This window comes from Manis javanica, chromosome 15 (assembly GCF_040802235.1).
Source record: "Manis javanica isolate MJ-LG chromosome 15, MJ_LKY, whole genome shotgun sequence".
Lineage (NCBI taxonomy): Eukaryota > Metazoa > Chordata > Mammalia > Pholidota > Manidae > Manis > Manis javanica.
Genome location: NC_133170.1, coordinates 33,484,911 through 33,505,381, shown reverse-complemented (window position 1 = coordinate 33,505,381; position 20,471 = coordinate 33,484,911). Strand labels below are relative to the sequence as shown.

Sequence of the window (20,471 nt, the reverse complement as noted above, 5' to 3'; positions counted from 1 at the left end):
AAAACACATTTCTTTAAGATTATATTCACCCTTCCCTCTCAGCTCAAGATACTGTAGCCACACTGATTACCTCGTATGTCTAAGTTTGTTTTCTTTACCCCTATCACTTGAGCGATCAAATATAGTTGACTGTTTTTATGTCCGTATACCTGATCTCCAGCTACTAGCCTTTCAGATTGAGGATTCCAACAAATTCCAGGGGAACATGAAATAAGTAGAGAAAAGAAACTCAGTGTGACTTCCAAGTTATCAAATACTCCATCAGATGCCTCGTAACCCCTGCTGCTTGGTTCTCACCACTCATGACTTCCTCTTCTGTCAGCCCATTCATGATTGCTGTTGGGATTTAGACTTCTCTCATGGGCTCTTCTGCCCACAGAAAGGCTGCTGCCCTACCAGTGAAGTATGAAAGAAACATCCATCCTGAGGGGAGTCCCTTGTAGCCCAGGCAAAGAGCAGGGTCCTCTGGTCCTGTTCCTGGCAAGCTCTGGGGGAATTATTGCTGCAGAATTACTGCCTTTTTCAGCTTCTACTGGTGTTTCATTCTTGAAGCATGAGGCAAAATTCATTATTTGGGGGTAGAAACTACCCTTCTGAAGTCTGGAGCCTAAAACATAGAGCCTGGTTGTTTCTCTACTCTTGCAACCCCAAAAGGCCCCACGGAAACCCCAGCACCGGGCCCCAGCACCTGTCCCATTCCTTCTGGGGTGGAGCGAAGCTCTGGGCAGTGCTGAGGCATTGGGAACCCCCCAGGTCCCTGCCTGTAGCACTGTACTGCCTCAGCAGGGGCAGCTGGCTCTCAGCTAACTGCTTAAATGCTCCACACCTATATTAGAAGTCTCTCTGGGCAACAGACTGTAAAGAATAAAGATCCCTTCTCCCCGTGGCTGAACACAGTGATTTTAAAAGAACCCATTAGAAGGACATATAATGGGTGTCAGGCCAGAAAGGAAGTGTCTCCAGGGGCCCTCACCCCCCCCAGGACACTGCACGGGCTCTCCCTGCCCTGCCCCCACATTTTGTTGCACCAAAACAGATAGGTGACTGGAAGTCATTAGATAAACCTGTATCTCTTGAGAAGAACTTCGATTAAAAATACACCTAATTTCTAGTTTGCAAAACCTCTCCTCGATGTCTCAAAGGGAAATGGAAAGAATGCGAGTGGTACAGAAATGTAACAGAAAGGCCTGGAAAGTGGTCTTCCTCTCTGCTGGGGTGGGAGGCCCAGACCACTCCTAGAGTTCTGCTGGCTTCCCATAATTTGATGGTGGTAGATTTGGGGCTCATCTGTTTGGTCTGAGCATTAGCCTGGCTCTGCTTTTGCTTAAGGACTTTAATACTTCCTTGGGATTTCCCAGCATTTCTCATGTATGTTTGTGTGTTGGATCTCTATTGTTACATGCTTTTTTTTTAAATTTTGCTCTCTTTTTTGGGAGGGGGCAGGGTGTCTTCATTTCCCCCAGTCTAGAGACTCACTGTACATGGCATCTCCCCAGCCCTCTGGCATGTATGTAGGCTGGGCCTACTGGGCCTGCCACACCAGAAGCCTCGCCCCCTTCTTGATGCTCACTACCGCAGCATCGCAGACCAGCTTCTGGGTTTCCCCTAAGGCCGTGGTGTGGTCAGTGCCCCTGGCTTTGGGACAGACCCCACAGCCTGTGGAACAGAGGCCACCTCACATTGGGCTTGGCAGTGATGCTGAGCACACAGGTTTCCTGGGCCAAGGAACTGATGACAGTTGAGTAGAATCTTAGTCAACAAAGCATTTAGCCAATCTTCCGGTGCTTCAGGCAACATACTGAACAACACAGAAGGAAAATCAATGAAATCCCCATTCCTTATACCTTGAACCACCAAGAAATTCTCCCAATCCTTAGTTATGTGGCTTCCTACAAATCCAGTCTGGTACATTGAACTTGGGCATCTTTCTTAGGAAAAGATGAACAAAATTCTGGTAATGTTTGTGCCATGAATTGGGTAAAAAGGTATTTGTGCAATGCTGGGTCATTTTATCAGCTGGGTCACAGTTATCAGTAAATCTAGTGGCATTACTGCTAAACACAAGTGTGACAGATGAGGGTCCACCCTAGGCAAGATGAAGGCTGAGCAAGGCTGGCCCCCAGAGACTGGACGGAAGGTTCTGGAGCAGGAAAGTGGGACCTGGAAACACGGCTGAGAAGCAAGTGTGCCTCTTTCCATCCATGACACCTTGGGGCTGGTTGTCCAGAGTCCAGAAGGAAGTCACAGTCAGAAAGAATCTCTTCCTCTCTGTGGGCTCTCCCAGAAGTACAGCTGGAAGGGAAATGATCTAACCCTGGGAGACTTTACAGGTTTCCATGCAGGAAACCAGCTGTGCTATATCAAAAGGAAAGGAGAGGCGATTTTGAGCCTGTAAAAGGTTGATACTCCATGTTCGTGAGATAATTGTTTGGAACTCCATATTTTCATGTGGAAATGCAGTTATAAATGGCAGCTGGGCTCATAAAAAGCCCATTTTCCTCATAACATTTCTAGTATTTAGTACAAGGCTATGACATTCTAGGACACAGCCAGTGTCCCCATGCAGAAACACAGCATCTGGGCTGGCACTTGTGGAATCTAGCTGTCTCCTTCACAGGCACCAGGTCTGCTGGCACTGGCTGTCTGGACTATCCCGCTTTAAGTCTTTGGTGGGGTTCTTTCTCCAATAGAGGGACCTGGGAGCCTGCAGAACAGGAAGAGACAAATGCAGTAGACAGACAGATCCCTAGGCTGCTTTCACATCAGAGCAGCTTTGAGGCTAGGCCACCAAATTGCTTTTCTGTCGCAGCCACCCTCAGCTTTTGGTTCCAATGAGGAAATTTGTCCTTCTTGGACTCTTAAAGAAGATGGGACTGATAGTAGCTAGTACAGTGCCTGGTACATCAGAGGTGGCCCACAAAACATTTCCCATATAATTTCAATGTCTCTTACATTGTCCTTTTAAGGTTTTCCTGATCGTTTTCTATTTTGCACCAGTGTATAAGCCAATGGGTTAAATATACCAGGCAGAATTGAATGACTGGATTGGAGACACAGAGCCTCTGGCTGATGCTTATCATGGCTGCATTGTCCCTGGGGACCTTGGTCTTGCCCCCAACCAGGTTTATGACCACATCCTCACCTCTCCTTTTTTTAATTTTATTTTTTTTAATTTTTTATTAAGGTATTATTGATATACACTCTTATGAAGGTTTCACATGAAAAAACAATGTGGTTCTACATTCACCCATATTAGTGAGTCCACCCCATACCCTACTGCAGTCACTGTCCATCAGTGGAGTAAGATTCCACAGAGTCACTATGTGCCTTCTCTGTGCTATACTGTTTTCCCCATGACCCCTACCCCACACCGTGTGTACTAAACGTAATACCCCTCAGTCCCTTTCTCCCTCCCTGCCCACCTGCCCTCCCACACCCCTCCCCTTTGGTAACTACTAATCCCTTCTTGGAGTCTGTGAGTCTGCTGCTGTTTTGTTCCTTCAGTTTTGCTTCATTGTTATACTCCACAAATGAAGGAAATCATTTGGCACTTGTCTTTCTCCATTTGGCTTATTTCACTGAGGATAATGTCCTCTAGCTCCATCCATGTTGTTGCAAATGGTGGGATTTGTTTCTTTCTTATGGCTGAATAGTATTCCATTGTGTATATGTACCACATCTTCTTTATCCATTCATCTACTGATGGACGCTTAGGTTACTTCCATATCATGGCTATTGTAAACAGTGCTGCAATAAACATAGGGGTGCATCTGTCTTTTTCAAACTGGGATCCTGCATTCTTAGGGTAAATTCCTAAGAGTAGAATTCCTGGGTCAAATGATATTTCTATTTTGAGCTTTTTGAGGAACCTCCATATTGCTTTCCACAATGATTGAACTAGTTTACATTCCCACCAGCAGTGTAGGAGGGTTCCCTTTCTCTGCATCTTCGCCAGCATTTGTTGTTCTTAGTCTTTTCTGTGTTGTCCATCCTTACTTGTGTGAGATGATATCTCATTGTGGTTTTTATTTTCATTTCTCTGATAATTAGTGATGTGGAGCATCTTTTCACGTGCCTGTTGGCCATCTGAATTTCTTCTTCAGAGAAGTCTGTTCATATCCTCTGACCATTTTTTAATCGGATTATTTGCTTTTTGGGTGTTGAGGTGTATGAGTTCTTTATATATTTTGGATGTTAACCCCTTGTCAGATATGTCATTTATGAATATATTCTCCAATACTGAAGGATACCTTTTTGTTCTGTTGTTGGTGTCCTTTGCTGTACAGAAGCTTTTTAGTTTGATGTAGTCCCATGTGTTCATTTTTGCTTTTGTTTCCCTTGCTAGAGGAGATGCGTTAAGGAAGAAGTTGCTCATGTTTGTATTCAAGAGATTTTTGCCTGTTTTCTTTTAAGAGTTTTATGGTTTCATGAGTTAGATTCAAGTCTTTGATCCATTCCAAATTTACTTTGTGTATGCGGTTAGACAATAATCCAGTTTCATTCTCTTGCATGTAGCTGTCCAGTTTTGCCAACACCAGCTGTTGAAGAGCTGTCATTTCCCCATTGTATGTCCATGGCTCCTTTATTGTATATTAATTGACCATATATGGTTCAGTTTATATCTGGGCTCTCTAGCCTATTCCACTGGTCTGTGGCTCTGTTCTTGTGCCAGTACCAAATTGTCTAGATAACTGTGGCTTTGTAGTAGAGCTTGAAGTTGAGGAGTATAATCCCCCCAGCTTTATTCTTCCTTCTCAGGATTGCTTTGGCTATGCGGGGTCTTTTGTAGTTCCATATGAATTTTAGAACTATTTGCTCTAGTTTGTTGAAGAATGCTTTTGGTATTGTGATAGGAATTGCATTTAATCTGTAGATTGCTTTAGGCAGGATGACCATTTTGACAATATTAATTCTTCCAGTCCATGAACACACGATGTGTTTCCATTTATTGGTATCTTCTTTAATTTCTCTTGAGAGTTTCTTGTACTTTTCAGATTATAGGTCTTTCAGTTCCTTGGTTAGGTTTATTCCTAGGTATTTTATTCTTTTTGATGCAATTGTGAATGTAATTGTTTTCGTGATTTCTCTTTCTGCTAGTTCATTGTTAGTGCATAGGAAAGCAACAGATTTCTGTATATTAATTTTGTATCCTGCAATTTTGCTGAATTCAGATACTAGATCTAGTAGTCTTGGAGTGGATTCTTTAGGGTTTTTATGTACAATATCATGTCATCTGCAAACAGTAACAGTTTAACTTCTTACTTACCAATCTGAGTACCTTTTATTTCTTTGTTTTGTCTGATTGCTGTGGTGAGGACCTCCAGAACTATGTTGAATAAAAGTGGGGAGAGTGGGCATCCTTGTCTTGTTTCCGATCTTAAAGGAAAAGCATTCAGCTTCTCACTGTTAAGTATTATGTTGGCTTTGGGTTTGTCATATGTGGCTTTTATTATGTTGAGGTACTTGCCCTTTGTACCCATTTTGTTGAGAGCTTTTATCATGAATGAATGTTGAATTTTGTCGAATGCTTTATCAGCATATATGTGGAGATGATCGTGTGGTTTTTGTCCTTCATTATGTTGATGTGATGGATGATGTTGATGGATTTTCTAATATTGTACCATCCTTGCATCCCTGGAATAAATCCTACTTGATCATGATGAATGATCTTTTTGGTGTATTTTTGAATTTGGTTTGCTAATATTTTGTTGAGTGTTTTTGCATCTGTTCGTCAGAGATACTGGTCTGTAATTTTCTTTTTTGTATATCTTTTCCTGGTTTTGGTATTGGGGTGATGCTGGCCTTGTAGAATGAGTTTGGAAGTATTCTCTCTTCTTCTACTTTTTGGAAAACTTTAAGGAGAATGGGTATTAAGTCTTCACTAAATGTTTGATAAAATTCAGCAGTGAAGCCATCTGGTCCAGGAGTTTTGTTCTTTGGTAGTTTTTTGATTACCAGTTCAATTTCACTGCTGCGAATTGATCTGTTCAGATTTTCTGTTTCTTCCTGGGTCAGCCTTGAAAGGTTGTATTTTTCTAGAAAGTTGTCTATTTCTTCTAGGTTATCCAGTTTGTTAGCATGTAATTTTTCAAAGTATTCTATAATAATCCTTTGTATTTCTGTGGTGTCCATAGTGATTTTTCCTTTCTCATTTCTGATTCACCTCGCCTTATAAGAAAGGCACCAACCCTTCTCTACACCCTCCTCGGTCTCAGGACCAGGCAGACCTTGGGGTTTTCACTACCAGAAGGGCTGGAGTAGGGTTTGTCTGCATTCCAGTTGAACATCTGAGCTGGTGCCTTCTTGGCTGGTTAGTAGGTTTCCATCTCTCCTAACATTTCATTCAGCTGTTTGCTAGGCTGGGAGGGGAGGATGCCATGCTTTGAGGTGCTGTGTCTTGGACAGACAAGGTCTTTATGAGGAGGTAGAGAAAGATAGAAAAACAGGAAAGACAACTGTAGGGAAGAGGGGAGTTGCCCCAGGATTGTTCACTCCCCCCACTGCCAGCTGTCCCATGGCCTGCTGGGTTCTGGGCCACATTAGAGGCCGAGCCTAGGGCAGGCATCCTGCATGTCAGCAGAGTAGTAGTGTGGAGGGCACCCCACCTAGGAAGGCAGGCCCTGGGTCCAGGCCCATACATCTCCTCTCTGGGCCTCTGTGGATGAATGGGGGAGGGCGGTGCACCCCTCCAGGTCAGCTTTCTGAGGAGGGTCTGTGTGTGACACTGCTCTTTAAGCTGTTTCCAGTAGCTGTTAGATTTGTTAGATTTGCTGGGCCTTGCTAGACCTTAAAGAGTACAGATTCTTAGTTTGGAATGGAATAGGAAGCTTTGGTTTGAGCCAGGCTGTGCCACATTCAACCTGTTTCAGCCTCATATCCCTCATTTGAAACTATTTTCTAATGAGCTAATGCCTGTCCATGTAGCCACCTGGGCCAGTGTAAGGATCAGATGAAAGAATCAGTGGGAAAGTTTATGAAACTATAAAACATGTGTGACGCTAGAATAGGATGAAATGTGCTTTCCTGTATGATGATACTCAGTTGTTTCTCAAAAGTGGCTGACAGACGGAGAAAGACAAGTATCAAATGATTTCACTCATCTGTGGAGTATAAGAACAAAGAAAAAACTGAAGGAACAAAACAGCAGACTCACAGAACCCAAGAATGGACTAACAGTTACCAAAGGGAAAGGGACTCGGGAGGATGGGTGAGAAGGGAGGGATAAGGAGGAAAAAGGGGCATTACAATTAGCACACATAATATAGGTGGGGCACGGGGAAGGCAGTATAACAGAGAAGACAAGTAATGATTCTGTAGTATCTTACTATGCTGACGGACAGTGACTGTAATGGGGTATGTAGGGGGGACTTGATAATAGGAGGAGTCTAGTAACCATAATGTTGTTCAATAATAATATATTAATAATACCAAAAAATATATATATGTATACATATATATAGTCTACATTCTGTATATACTCAGTGGTTGCATAGGAGTAATCTTATAACTTTCATAGCTCAATTTTCTGAATTACTCAATTATATTATTACTGAATTTTTGTATGTTTGATATAGCAATTTGTAAGAGGGATAAGCTAAAATATTCACAGTGATTGGTGGATTTGTCCAGGTCTCCTTGTATTTCTGACCCAGCAGGAAAATACAAAGATATTTACTTTGTATTTAGCAAAAAAAAAAAGAAGTGGCTGACCCATATCACCTGCCTCCACATGTCAGGTGGGGGCTCTGGAGACCAGCAGCAGTGGTCACATCTCAGAGGGAGCACTGCTTCAGAGGAAGAGACTCAGTGTGCTGCCAAGGCAAAAAGATGGGCAAGTCGTTTGCAGAAGGCTGGAGGCAGGCAGCCGTCCAGCATGAGAGTGCAGACCGTCAACCGGGACCAGACCCCAGGGTCCCTCAGGAGTGGTGACTGGAGCCCAGAGGACCCAGAAATGGTTTGAGAGGTGATAGGTGTGGCGCCCAATACAAAGAGACAAGAACTTACCACCCTGGCATTAGAAAAACAAATTTAAAAAGCTTCTATTTCTATGAGAGATGCCCTCTCAAAAAAAAAACACTTCTATTTCCATAGCTTGACATCTTTGTCCTTAGAACTAGTGAACCAAATAATCTATTTCTCACATGTCCTAAGAAGGCAAGGAAACTACACTCAGAATCTGTGTCTCTGTGCCCATCACCCATTTCAGGTTCAAGTCTGGGAGGTGCTCCACTTGTTGGGTCAGTTTTCCCCTCTGTTTCTTTTGTTTATGGCAGTACTTACTGGAAATTTTTTCCTGTTTACAAATGTACGTACATACGGAAGTTTGGTGCATGCAGCAAAAGTCTAAAGAAGAGGGGCGCAAGCCTGAGCCCCCCCACCACCTGCTGGGGGGCGGCCCTTCTGGCCAGTTCGGGCTGCCGGCAGCCTGTGAAACTTAAAAGAACACTTGATTTACCTAATGCCCCCTTTTCTAATTTCATTTCCTAATTCCTGTTCTGAATATTCTGTTATCTCATATTGTCTTCTGTACTAGAAAGGGTATGTGAGGATGTGGTCTATATAAAAGGAGCTAAAAGCTGTATTTTGTGATATGCAGCAAGCACATGTGCAGACACTGACTTTGTTACTCTGAATGTGTGTTGATTGTGTATCATGTCACTGTCCCTTGCTAATGAATGTGGACATTTAACACTGCACCACAGCATATGCGCCTAACATCAGTCCAAGGAAGTGGCAGAGATTGTTCACAGACATCGTGGTTCGTGGGGTTTATGCAGGTGTTCTGGGCACCAGCACCAACTGCACCTTGAAACAAAGAAGGCTGAATGTGGATCGGCTATAAGCAAGGTGTATTTTTTAGGGAAGGAACCCTTCTCCCCTGCCCCGGCACATCAGGTGGTCACTGTCATCTCTGTTTTGAACTCTGGGCAGGATCAGCATTGCACATGCACACAGTCTCGGGCTGCAGTATTGAAGTTACACCTGATGTCAGAATCACTTGCACAAGCTGTGGGGGTGCTGTGAGGGCTTCAGAGAAAGAGGTGTGCTGCTTTAGCAAAGTAGAAGGGCCTCTCAGCTAGTAGCTTATCTGTTTGGCCCTTCTGTTGGCTAAAACCGGATTATTTCTCAAACCCTGTTCCAATTATAAAACCTCCCTGTCCCAAGCTGCCCCTTCTGGCTCAATGTCCCCTGTGTGTGCCCTGTGGCTCTGTGATGGTCCCTTGCTGAGCTCCTCTTCCTCTTCCTGGAGTAACTGTCAGGTCTCCCTGCGTAATAGAGATGCCTCTCTGCACATTGTCGTCTCTCAGTCGCCCCGTCCACGACTCTTAACAGCATTGTAACTGAGTTTTTGGCATGTCCTGTCAGCTCACCCCCTTTTTGGTCTTATGGTCCGAAGTGTGACCGCCTTCCCCGGTTGTGGCATTGGCCCCCTCCGTGGAGATGGGTGGGGCAGAAAGAAAGGGCACGGTTGGCTCTCCTGGGCATGTGGGGCACCATGCCGTGGACTGGTGAAAGTTGCTTCTGTGTGGATAAGTCTTCCCCAGCACGTTATGGCTCAGGATTCACAGTGCTGCAGGCACCAGAGCCCTGAAAGCCCACGACACGAGCAGGCGCTTCCTCTGTAGACTTGCAGCTTCCTTCTGCAGGCAGGCTCACCCACAGTTTGTTTTACCTGGAGCGCATGTGTCTGTGGTGACAGCTTAGAACGCTTCCTGTGGGTTTGCCACTTGCACACCCAGCAGCAGAGGCTGCATATTGGACACGATCTCGGGCAGCGCTGTCCAGGTACGCTGGGCATTTCTGAGGAGGGAGCCCGACACCCGAAGTCCAAAAGGCCCCATGTGGTGACAGCACAGCGTCACTGCCCTCCCAGGAAGGAGCAGAGGAAGCAGACCCACTGACTTCACCGGCCACCTGCCTGACCCCCCACCGGGGCGGGGACCACTCATTCCTGTACAGGACACGCCCCTGTCGGGAACTGTCGCCCTGTGCCTGGGTCTGCCTGGTTCAGTTTCTGTGCTGAAAAAAAGGACTTAATTCATTTGTAGACTTTGTTTCCCTTGTTTCTGCTTTTCCATTTCTTGTATTTTTTTCCTTTCCTCCTGTTGTTCCTTTCTCACTTTTTATGCTTTTTGTCCTCTGCTTGTTTTTTATTCACCTCTTCCTTTCCCTCTCCACTTCTAAACTCCTCCTCCTCCTCTTCCTTTTTGTATTCCTCCGTCTCCTCCTCCTCCTTGTCTGGTCCCTTTTGAAGTCGAGCCCAGTGGCGGGACTCCACGGCGTAGACCTCTCTCCTTCTGCCCGTGCTGTGTCCAGGAAGGTAACGTAACCCGCATCCTCCACCACCTCTCAGGGGCCATAGCGACACCTGTCCAACAGGGACAGAACCCCAGCTAGTTCTCTTTCCTGCTTCGACATTTGATGTAGCCCGTTACAAAATTCCACCAGTATGTGGCAGTTTCTTAAAAAGTACAGTATCCCTTTGACTGTCTCGGGAGGACCGGGGTTTGGAGTGAAGCCAGAGAGCCTCCAGGCGTGGACCTTACAGGCTGTGGCCGGGCGCACCAGGCTTCTGCACCTCCATTTGTGCTTGAGCCTTTTGGTCTCAAATGTAGCAGGTAGAGGGACCACGGACACAGGCGGGGACCCTCCCCTCTGCAAGGCAGCGACTTGTATGGCCTAGTCGAGGAATACTGCCCTTAGAAGAACTGATCTGCAACAAACGCCTCGCAAATTCTTTTCCAAAACAACTGCTAAAAGCAGATTTCTCTACCCTGTGTCTTGCTGAGTGTGGGTGTGGTTTTGTTTTGTTTAGTTTTTAGTTTGTCTGATTTGAAGTCTGTTGTGATAAGATCGTCCTTGAAAAGGCATGGGGGAGGGGAGGGGAGTGCGGCCGTGACTGGCCCTCACTGGCCTTCCCTGCCCTCTGTGGTGCCCACATCTGTCATCTGCCCTGCCCTGTGCCTTTGCTCATCAGCTGTGAACAGTCTCTAGCACAGCTCGTGAGTGGTGTTCAGATGTCTCCTGATGGAATTTTCTGTCCTTGCACATGGGAGGTGGGGAGGAGGGCAAGACGCCACCTGGGCAGCTTGCATGCCTCAGAACTCCATCTCCATGGCCACGTGGGCACACTGTGCAGAGACCCTCAGAATGGAATGCGTGGAACTGAGCCATGGGCTGCGTGAAAAGCCAAAGGACCAACTCTGTTGGGTTGGGTGAGGAGAGCTGGGGCCCACAGATGCCCCGGCTCACACTCCGCAGCATCAGGCCTGGCTGCCCAGGTGGGAGCTTCCACCCTTCAGAGTAGGACATAGGCAGGGCCTCACCCGGGAGCATGGCCGCACACGGACCCTGCTCACGTGAGTGCAACTCGTCTGCCCTGCCCGAGTGCGGCCCTGTTGACAGAGTACCTGGCTTGGGCCTCATGCTTGTCAAGCAAACAGACCCACAGAGAGTTGTCTGTGCACAGAGTGCCAGTGGGGAGAGCACAGGGAGGCCGTGAGCAGCGTCCCACTGGATGGTGTGTGCCCGGTGTCTTCACTGGGGTAGAAATTCCAACCATGTGGCTCATAAAACAGAAAGCACTTTAGAAGGTTTCCCAGTCCAGTGCCTCTTCGCTTGGTGCCCACAGGTGGGCTTCAGGAAGCCTGTGAACAGCCTGGAGTTCTATACTAACTGTTGGGTGTGTCCCTAGCTTTCCTAAGATTCTCAAAATGGTTTGTAATCCAAAAATATTGAAAACCCTCTGGCACAGTCTCTTGCCTTTGGGCAGGACCACACTATTGCTATGAGCTTCTTTGTGCTCCAGGGGAAAGGAACTGGTTCCCTCTCTGGGTGGTGTATCCCCTGGAGAGCCCTTCCTTCCATCCTCCTGCTGCAGGTGGGCACAGCGGGGCCAGGCCTCTCCCCATGGAGATTCAGAGACCATCCTGTGTCGGTGAGGACAGGCCGAGTTAGCCGGCAGGGAAGCTGCCTCCTTGTTTCTGTTTCTCTGCCCTGGTAGGAAACCTCAGAGTCACCCCAGGATATGTGGGACTTGTGGGAGAGTTTATCAGGAAGCCTGAGAGGCCACAAGCAAAGAAGGGTGCCTCCTTGGTCAGGATAGAAGTGTCAGTGCCAGTGGCCCGGAGGGGACGCCTCCCTGGGAAGGGCTGGGTTAATGAGTATAGTTCCTTTTTCATTAGAGTCTTTTTCATTAGACTGTTTCCCTCAAAACGGACATAGTCCATAGCAAGTACCAAACATACTAGATGAACGAGAAAAGAATAAAGGAGGGCAGAGCATTGGAAACATACCAAGAGATGACCAGTGAGTGAGGTCCAAATCAGCCGGGACCAGGTTCCTGAGGGGTGAGAGCCAGTCCAGAAGGACAGGTGGAAGGCAGGCCCACTAGGTCAGGCACAGGCCGCCTCAGCCCTGGCTCAGGAGTGTTCCGGCCGCATCCTGCTCGGCTCTTTGCACGTCTGCCTCCGTGTGCTGATCCCTCCCGGCGGGTGGACGGTGCACACCCGCCGCGCCTGACACACCTTCTGGCTTGGCAGGCATGGGCAAGAAGGACGACCCGAAGCTGATGCAGGAGTGGTTCAAGCTGGTGCAAGAGAAAAATGCCATGGTGCGCTACGAGTCAGAGCTGATGATTTTGTGAGTAGCCCTTGGGCAGGGACCCAGCTAAGGGGGCATCAGCTCAGGGTCTGTCCCCTAATTTAAGGGATGAGGAGACACAGTCCCCAAGTCACTGTTTCATATCACCCCTCGCCTGCAATGCCAGTGCCCGGGAGCTGGAACTGGAGGACCGGCAGAGCCGGCTGCAGCAGGAGCTCCGGGAGCGGATGGCAGTGGAAGGTGAGAGGGAGCCAGGGCGGGGGCGGGGGCGGGGGCTGCTGCATCCTGGCCTCAGACCTAACGTCTCCGGCTGCTGCCCAGATCACCTGAAGACGGAGGAGGAGCTGTCAGAGGAGAAGAGGATCCTGAATGAGATGCTGGATGTGGTCGAGCAGAGAGACTCCCTCGTGGCCTTGTTAGAGGAGCAGCGGCTGCGAGAGAAAGAGGAGGACAGGGACCTGGAGGCTGTCATGCTGTCAAAGGGCTTCAGCCTGAACTGGTCCTGAGCCCCTGCGCACGCCCTTGCAGCACCCACCTGACCAGGGCTGGGCTCCTCCAGACCACCGAGTCCCAGACTGGAGAAGGCCTGGGAGTTTGCACTCAAATGCCCATGTGCCTCTAGAAAATCAGGCCAGGCATCTGTGCTGCGGAAAACCCAGGTGAAGAGATACTGAGATGGTCGGGCGCCCGCAGAGAGGCCCAGCCTGACCTCCCGCTTCAGGGAGAGAAGACGGCGTGAAACGAAATGCCTGCTCGCTGCCCAGGCTTATGGTGGCTGGGGCCTCTCCACCCATAGGCACGCTGTTGAGGGGAGGAGGCTGCTGCCCCTGACAGAACCATTGCCCGAGGGTAGCCCTGCGAGCGTGGGAGCAGCTGTCTTCATGCGCCTGAAGCACTACCAAAGAGTCAAAGATGCTTTTCCCGAAAAAGCAAAAGTGTTGAGTCCTGACCCAGGAGGGGCAGCACCCACCCAGCTCTGGGGCCCGGAGAGCCTGCCCCCCGGCCTGCACCACACACTGGGCCCTGAGTGGCCAAGTGCCTGAGGCCCCCTCTCTGGCTGTGGCCCAAAGCCTGTAGACTGCTACATTTTGCTTTTAATTCACAACCATTTTGACACTGGAAAATCCAGACTTTTGGGGTGGGAGAGGCCCTACATCCCAAGCCCCAGTGGACAGGCAGGCGCCACTGCTCAGCGCTCCACATCGAGGCAGGAGGTTACCTTGTTCCTTGGTGTTTTTCCTGTGTTTGCACACTGAAACGAAGCTGACTGCCTGGTAAGATGCTCAGCTGCTTTGGACGCTTTTTGTCAATTAACTTATTTTTTTAATACTTGAAAAGAAGTGGCTTCATTTTTATGTCTTTACTAGAGACACTGGTCACCTGCACCTGCTGTAGGAGTGGCAGGGGTCTCTGCGTCCTGCACACCCCGTCCCAGGCTGAGTGCTTGTTACCCTGTCTATTTATTAGCCTTCATGGTGTTGCTGACCACTGGCATCGTGTGGTTCCCCCCTCACAGCCACCTGTCCCTGCCCACACTCAGTGTCGGCCCCTCCCCCTCCACCCACACCCCGCTTTCAGCTCTCGCTGTGGCACCAGACGTCCATGTCTGCACCACCACTTGTCGAGGGTATGTGTCTGCACAGTTGAAGGCCGCTTGCCTGTCCCTGTTGGAATCCTGGCTCTGTAGAACCCATTGTTCTCTCAACTTTGGTGTCAGGATCTCACCTCCCACAACACATTTATTAATTAAAGAAAGTTGCAGGTGCGCCCTCTCCCAGGCTGGCTGAGATGGCATGTGGTGAGACTGTGGCACCCTCCTGAGCCAGCCGGATGGAGGTGCACATGCTGCGACAGGTGTCGGGCCACACGTGTCTCACAGGCCGCTCGCTGCTCCAGCCTAAACCTCCCTGTGCCTGCATCTTCACCAGGAGGCAGGAGGTGGTAAGCACTAGCTCCGGGTCAAATACATGTTGCTCGTGGCTCAACTGGAGGCTGGTGGGATGGCTCATGGAGCCACCGTGAGGACCCTGGTGAGGCAGCACCTGGCCATGCATGGCATAAGCAAGCAGCCAGCCCCAGGCTCCTGTCAGTCCCAGGCTGGTTAGGAAGGCTCCCTGGCCAACTCTGGGTGGAGACAGGCTAGGGCAGGGAGAATGGAGGCCTGGCACCTTTTCAGATATCCCTGAGGGTAGGCAGGTGGGCGTCCACACCAACCTTCCTGCAAACCACACTGTGCCTCGACTTGAACAGCCGCTCTTGCTATGGAGGACCAAAAGGCTGTCTTACTCTCCACTCTGTCCACAGCTGCCACCCGTCCTGCGGAGTCCCAGGGATATGCTGCTGACAGCCGCCACAGCTTTGGCTTCACTTCCCATCTGACAGCACAGTCTCCATTTTTATTCTCTTTTCTTGATAGTGGGGAGGGGACTGTGTTCTAGGTTCCATCTTTAAACCCCAGCCTTCCAATAAAATTGGTCCTGTGGCCAGTCTTCACTGCTGGTGTGGCCTTTTCCCAGCCCTCTCCACCTCCTGCCAGCCTACGTGGCCAGGCCCCGGACAGCACCTCCGACCCTGATTGCTCCCGCTAGCCCCAGAACGAGGGAGCCATGCGAAGTGCCTGCAGGGATGCAGCCAGCGAGGTGCCCCCAGGTGCTGGCCAGTATTGGTCAGCCTTCTACACCCCTGCCTCCTTCCGAAGCCCACACTGTGCCTGCAGTGACTAGAAAGGGTCTGAAGGCTGCATAGAAGCTTCAAAAATCCACAAACCTACAGGAGGGCCCCACTCCCAACAGTGTTACCACTCCAGGTTCTAGTAGAGCACTTGTTTTATTTAAGCTCCCATTTTATAACCACTGGTTTGTAGTTTCTGTTCGTACCCTGTTGAAATGCTGCATGGAATGTTTTCCAACTCCAGACATGCACACAGCTCCAGGAAGATTTGCTTCCCAAGAGTTCAGTCCCCTTGAAGGCAGGGGGAGCAGGGGAAAACAAAACAGTGAAATGTAGTAATTCCAGTGTAAGTGAGCCCAGACACAGGTCACCACAGAGGTCAGCCAGGCTTGGCATCAAGGGGCCAGCAGGTCTGTGTGGGCTGTAACCCTATGCAAACCCCTGCTCAGATGGCAGCCTCGGGCCTTTGCTCCAGCTGCTTCTGACCAGCAGTGATAACTATGCTATATCCTTTCAAAAAAGAAATTTTTCAGTGGGGCAGGAAGTGAAGGAGTTTCAAGAAGAACATTTTAAAGGTTGTAACAAGGGAGCTACAAAGGGGAATGAGCCATTTTATTGGGCAATAAAGTCTCTAAAGAAATACAGAGTGCATTCCTCAAATGGCTCTGCTGGACTTGACCATGAGCCAGGATGCATTTCCACATTCCACCACCCACTGTTCTTGGGTAGGCAGTATCCATGCAAGTCATTTGACGTCTAGCGTGTGTGTGGTGTGTACAAGGTGGCTTAAAGAATACAACTCTTCTTAGTTGTGTGTTTTTTAGTTCTCCATGTTATCCTGGCTGAGCCGTCAGCTGCTACCACTTTGGAAAATGTCCAGAGCAGCCAAGTGTGGAGCTCTTGAAAGCCAAGGGGGAGTTGGTGGGTCAGGGTTCAAGCTCTTGAAAGCCAAGCACCAGCACTCCACTGCAGAGATTAAGTGTGTTCTGTTAAGTTGGAGTAGCCCCGTGCTCCTAGCAGCCTGTGCACTTCCCGGCCGGGCAGATGTGTCCTTTGACAAAGCTGACCAATAGTGTGGGCTCTGCAGCCTCCAGGCTTAAATTGTTCAGATGTGTCCATGTCCCTGTGAACAGTTAGTGCATAGGGTCTTAGAGCTGATGTCACCTTTCTGTAGATGGGAATCATCCTCCAGATATCAAAGGGAATGATCTGGCCAACTCCTTTCTGCTACAAGCAGCCTCCTAAGCTGCTTTTCCAAACGGAGGCACAGTCCAGCTGTCATCTTCCCCTTGTGCGCTGACCTATCAGGAGCATAGCAGGTTGCAGCCACAGCCCAAGGTGCTGCACTGCTGCCTGGAGCAGTAATGGAGGCAGGCTTAAGGCCACTGCATGGAAGCTGGCTGTCAGCTATCCCAGAAGGACGAGAGGGGCCTAGCTGGCACAAATGTGGACATCGTAGGCAGAAAAAATAAGGTATACTGTGGCCCTAGATTCCCGAAAGGATAGCTGGGTCACGGCTGTGCCTGCTGGGCAGGACAGTGGAGCCCAGGGGCACCCGTGCTGATGCTGTCCTCAGAGGGCCTCCCTTTGATTCGAGTGAGAGGCAGGCAGGATGTGCCTCCAGTTCACAGCAAGCACATGGGGCCAGAGCTGCTAGTGCCCAGCAGGCAGCCCAAGTGGAAGACTGCAGGAGGCCACTGCCAGGGCCTCCTCCAGAGCACCTGCACCCCCTTCCCCGAAGCTGCTGTGTCCAGTGAGCCCTGAAGCCCCACGCCCTGAGTGCTCAGAGTCCCTCCTCAGGGCCAGCGAACCAGCGGAGGGCGCATGCATTTCACTTCACTTCATGAGCTGGCTGGGCTGCCTGCTTGAGACACCCCCTCTGGGCTACGTGCTGCGAAGCCCTCCCCCAGCAGGGAGGGGAAGAAGCCATCCTCCTAGGTGAGTTAGGGCCCACCAAAACACCAGCCTTGGGGGCCAGAGCTGCGCCTTGGCGCTCTGAACCCAGGAGCCTGTGTCAGGCACCCAGAGTCACAGAGGCACTCGGGGGACACTCCTGACAGCCTGCTGCTGCTGGACTTTAACGGGAAACATTCTGGGATGGCCCTACTCCGTGTGCCGACTGCCAAGAGCCTACATTAGATTTAGTTGGGGTTCAGGCTTCTGTGTGTAGCCCACGTTTGCCGACTGCCTCTGCCTGAGAAGCCACTTGTTAACAGGAGCGGCACAGAAGGGGACAGTCCGTGGTGTGCACACACACTGCCCTTTTCCACACCCAGCGTGGCCTTTCTGAACTGGAGTGGGCATCTAGTTCTGAGGTAGGCCGGACATTGGCCTTGGAGCCGTGGGAGTGGCCCAGCCCTGGGGCTGGCCAGGCAGGACCCAAGGGGCAGATTTCCCCACACCGGCCAGCATCCGAGAGCCCGGAAGAGGATGGCTGTATCAAATGCTTGCTAAGTAGGTGGCTGGGACACCCTCCAGGCTGGAGAGGGGCCCCCGGGTGGCAGGAGCAGGTGTGCGCCCTTCACACCTGTATGAAAGAGTCAAGGCTCCCTGTGAGGGCAGTAGGGAGTGGGAGTTGGTGGGTTAGGGTTCCAGATCAGACAGGCTTCTCTCTGCCTCCTCCCCAGCATCAGACATCGCCTTAGGCACATCCCTTAATTGATCAGGGCCTCCTTCCCTCCATCTAACCTGGGCTGGTGACCAAACCACAGGATCCGTGGGAGGGCAGGACATCAAAGGGTCTGAGGTTCTTGGACCAGCCTGCGGACAGGCACAGACCTATTAAGCGGTGGTGACTAGCGTACACATGAGGAAGGGGTGAGGAGGGCTGTGGGAACTTCACCCCACACCCCTGGGGGCTGACTCTCCCACCAGGTAACCTCAGATCTGCCTGGAGCCTGTGGGCCTGTGCATTTATTTTTCATGATAGTAAATGTGGGGCTGAATCTTCCATCTCCTCTCGGGAATGTAACTTACTAGACAGACACTGGTCCTCTGCACAGGCAGCGATCCCAGGACCCTGGCCGGCCACTGCAGGGCATGCCTGAGCCAGCACTCCTGACTTTCTGTGCCATCTCTGCAGCCCAGAGCCACCAGCATCAGCCACCTCCCCCTGAGACAGCTGCCTTTGACCTGCTCCCAGGCCTCCGCAGTCACTAAGGGTGGAGCCATCCAGTCAGCATCAAGGGATCAGTGTTGGGTGCTGAGCTGGGGTTCCCTGCATGTGCCACAGGCAACTGGCACAGCGAGTAACAAGGAAAACAAGTCACTGGGCAGAGAATCTCCTATGGGCCCCTTGGCTCTGCACTATGGCCACCAGGTTGTCTCCCCAAGAGGCTGGACGTCAGGTCTTCCCTGTGGGAGAAAAGACATGACCAGAAGCACCTGACAGCCAGTGGCTCCCTTTCCCAGCTGCATTTTGCTTAACTTTTTTTAAAGAAATGTTTTTTAAAGAATTAAATACCAGTTAAAAAATGTAACCAGGGCCAGACTTCACTTGGTACCAGCCTCATAGAGGGACAGAATAACATTTCTGGCCCCAGTAATTAATGTTTTAAGTCCTCATCAAATTGTTCTTAAAATCACCTGTAAAAAAATCTGTTTGGGGCGAGCAGGAGGATCACGTGGAGGGGTGTGTGCCAGAGCCGGACGGGACTGGGCCTCAGCGCTTCGCGCTTGACACTAGTCTGGTCTGGGAGCAAGCCAGCGCTCAGCGACCCAGAGGGCAGCAGAGCTTTAACTCCGAAGGTGGTAACCAGCGTCCCTTGCGAGCACCCCACTCCTGGGAGGTGGAGAGCCGCCAGGGCCCTGCTGCGTTCCACAGGACATTTGGGAGACATGGAGAAGACAGGTTTTCTGGAACACCGTGCTGGCTGAGGTGGCCCTCATGCCGCTGGCCTGGCAGTGATTCGCCTGGGATGTAACCTAAGTTCACCTGCATCTGAGAAGAGCCCTGCTTACCCTGCTCATGGCTAATTTTTAGAGTCTTCATGGGAAGGAAAGTGGGAGCAAATAGAAAGCATCCTCAGTGTGGTGGGCGCATGTCTACCCACCACTGTTCACACTGGTGGGCAAAAAGCAGAATAAAGACAGTCATTATTTTTGTCTTCTGTGTGAAAGAGTATCATTTCCCCTCAGTAAGCAAATTCACACGCCTAGGGGACTGGGATGTGCCCGTAAAACAAGGGCTGTGGGGGCACCTTGCCTCCATGGGGCCCCAGTACCAGGATCACCTGCCCACCTGGGCAGTGACCGCAGCCCACTGGCTGGCCTCCAGAAGGGCTGTGCTGAGGGGCTGGGGACACTGCAGCTGCCCTAATGGGGTTCCAGAGCTCTCCTGGTGCAGCCACTTCTGCTGGCCTGTGACCCTGAGCTAGCAAGCATTCCCCTCCCCTCCTTCCCTCCACCTTGTCATGCATCTTGAAGTGAAAGGGCAGGCAGAAGAATTCTTTTTGCCCCACTGAAGACAGCGCCTCCATCAGCATCTGGTGCTGCTCCATCTCCAGGGGGTGGAAGCTGGCCGTGCAGTGCAGAGGCTGATGGGGGGAGGAGGGTCCTGCCCTAGGGAAGGCGGGATGACGGGCTTAAGACAACAGACGTCTGGACTGAGAAGCTAACTACCCAATCAGGGATGATCAATTAGGAACCTACCCACTTCAAGGCCAGGTTGGGACAAGGCCTGTGAGCAGCAGAGGCTGGGCAGCCCTGCAGCCTGGCCCCCTTGCCCACCTGGCCTGGGAAGTATGTGCTTTCTGCTCAAGAGTTGGAGGTGGGCAAAGAACTTAGTGCTTAAACAAGTGGAAGCAACAGAATGAAGGAAAGCCCATACCTTTTTCTTCCCTGGGGAATTCTCCAAGGCCCAGGGGAGAACTGAGGGACATGACCAGCCCTCATCCAGCTGTGGGGACCAGACCTGGCACCTTAGGCATAAACAGATGCCTAAGAGCTGACCTTGGCTGAGAGCTGAGCAGTGAGTCCAGCCAGGGAAGGGGCCACCGTGTGGTGCTGAGCAGAGTGCAGCGCCCTCCTGGGAGCCCACGGTGTGCCTGTGATCAGACCCGGCAGCGGCTGCTCAGGTCTGGGTCCCAGGAAATTTGGACACCTGAGGCTCAGCACAGCCTCTGTAGGGAAGGAAGGCAGGCAGACTGAGTATAGGGAAACCCAGCAGCAGTGAGGCTGGAAGCTTCACGTTAGGTGAG

At 50.5% G+C, this 20,471-nt stretch overlaps 1 protein-coding gene across 27 annotated transcripts in view; it reads left to right on the top strand.

The window, feature by feature from the left end:
- Positions 1–19,384, top strand: part of MICAL3 (microtubule associated monooxygenase, calponin and LIM domain containing 3) — a 215,597-nt gene extending 196,213 nt beyond the window's left edge. For 18 of the 27 annotated variants that reach the window (XM_073222424.1, XM_073222431.1, XM_073222430.1 and 15 more), the window contains 4 exons: positions 10,256–10,321; positions 12,543–12,642; positions 12,770–12,843; positions 12,925–19,384. In XM_073222424.1, coding sequence (XP_073078525.1) covers positions 10,256–10,321; positions 12,543–12,642; positions 12,770–12,843; positions 12,925–13,109 — 425 coding nt within the window. In that variant the 3' untranslated portion in view covers positions 13,110–19,384. Of the gene's footprint in view, positions 1–10,255; positions 10,322–12,542; positions 12,643–12,769; positions 12,844–12,924 lie in introns of those variants that run through there. The other 9 variants (XM_073222429.1, XM_073222425.1, XM_073222427.1 and 6 more) reach the window with 4 other exon arrangements.
- The last annotated feature ends 1,087 nt before the right edge of the window (positions 19,385–20,471 follow it).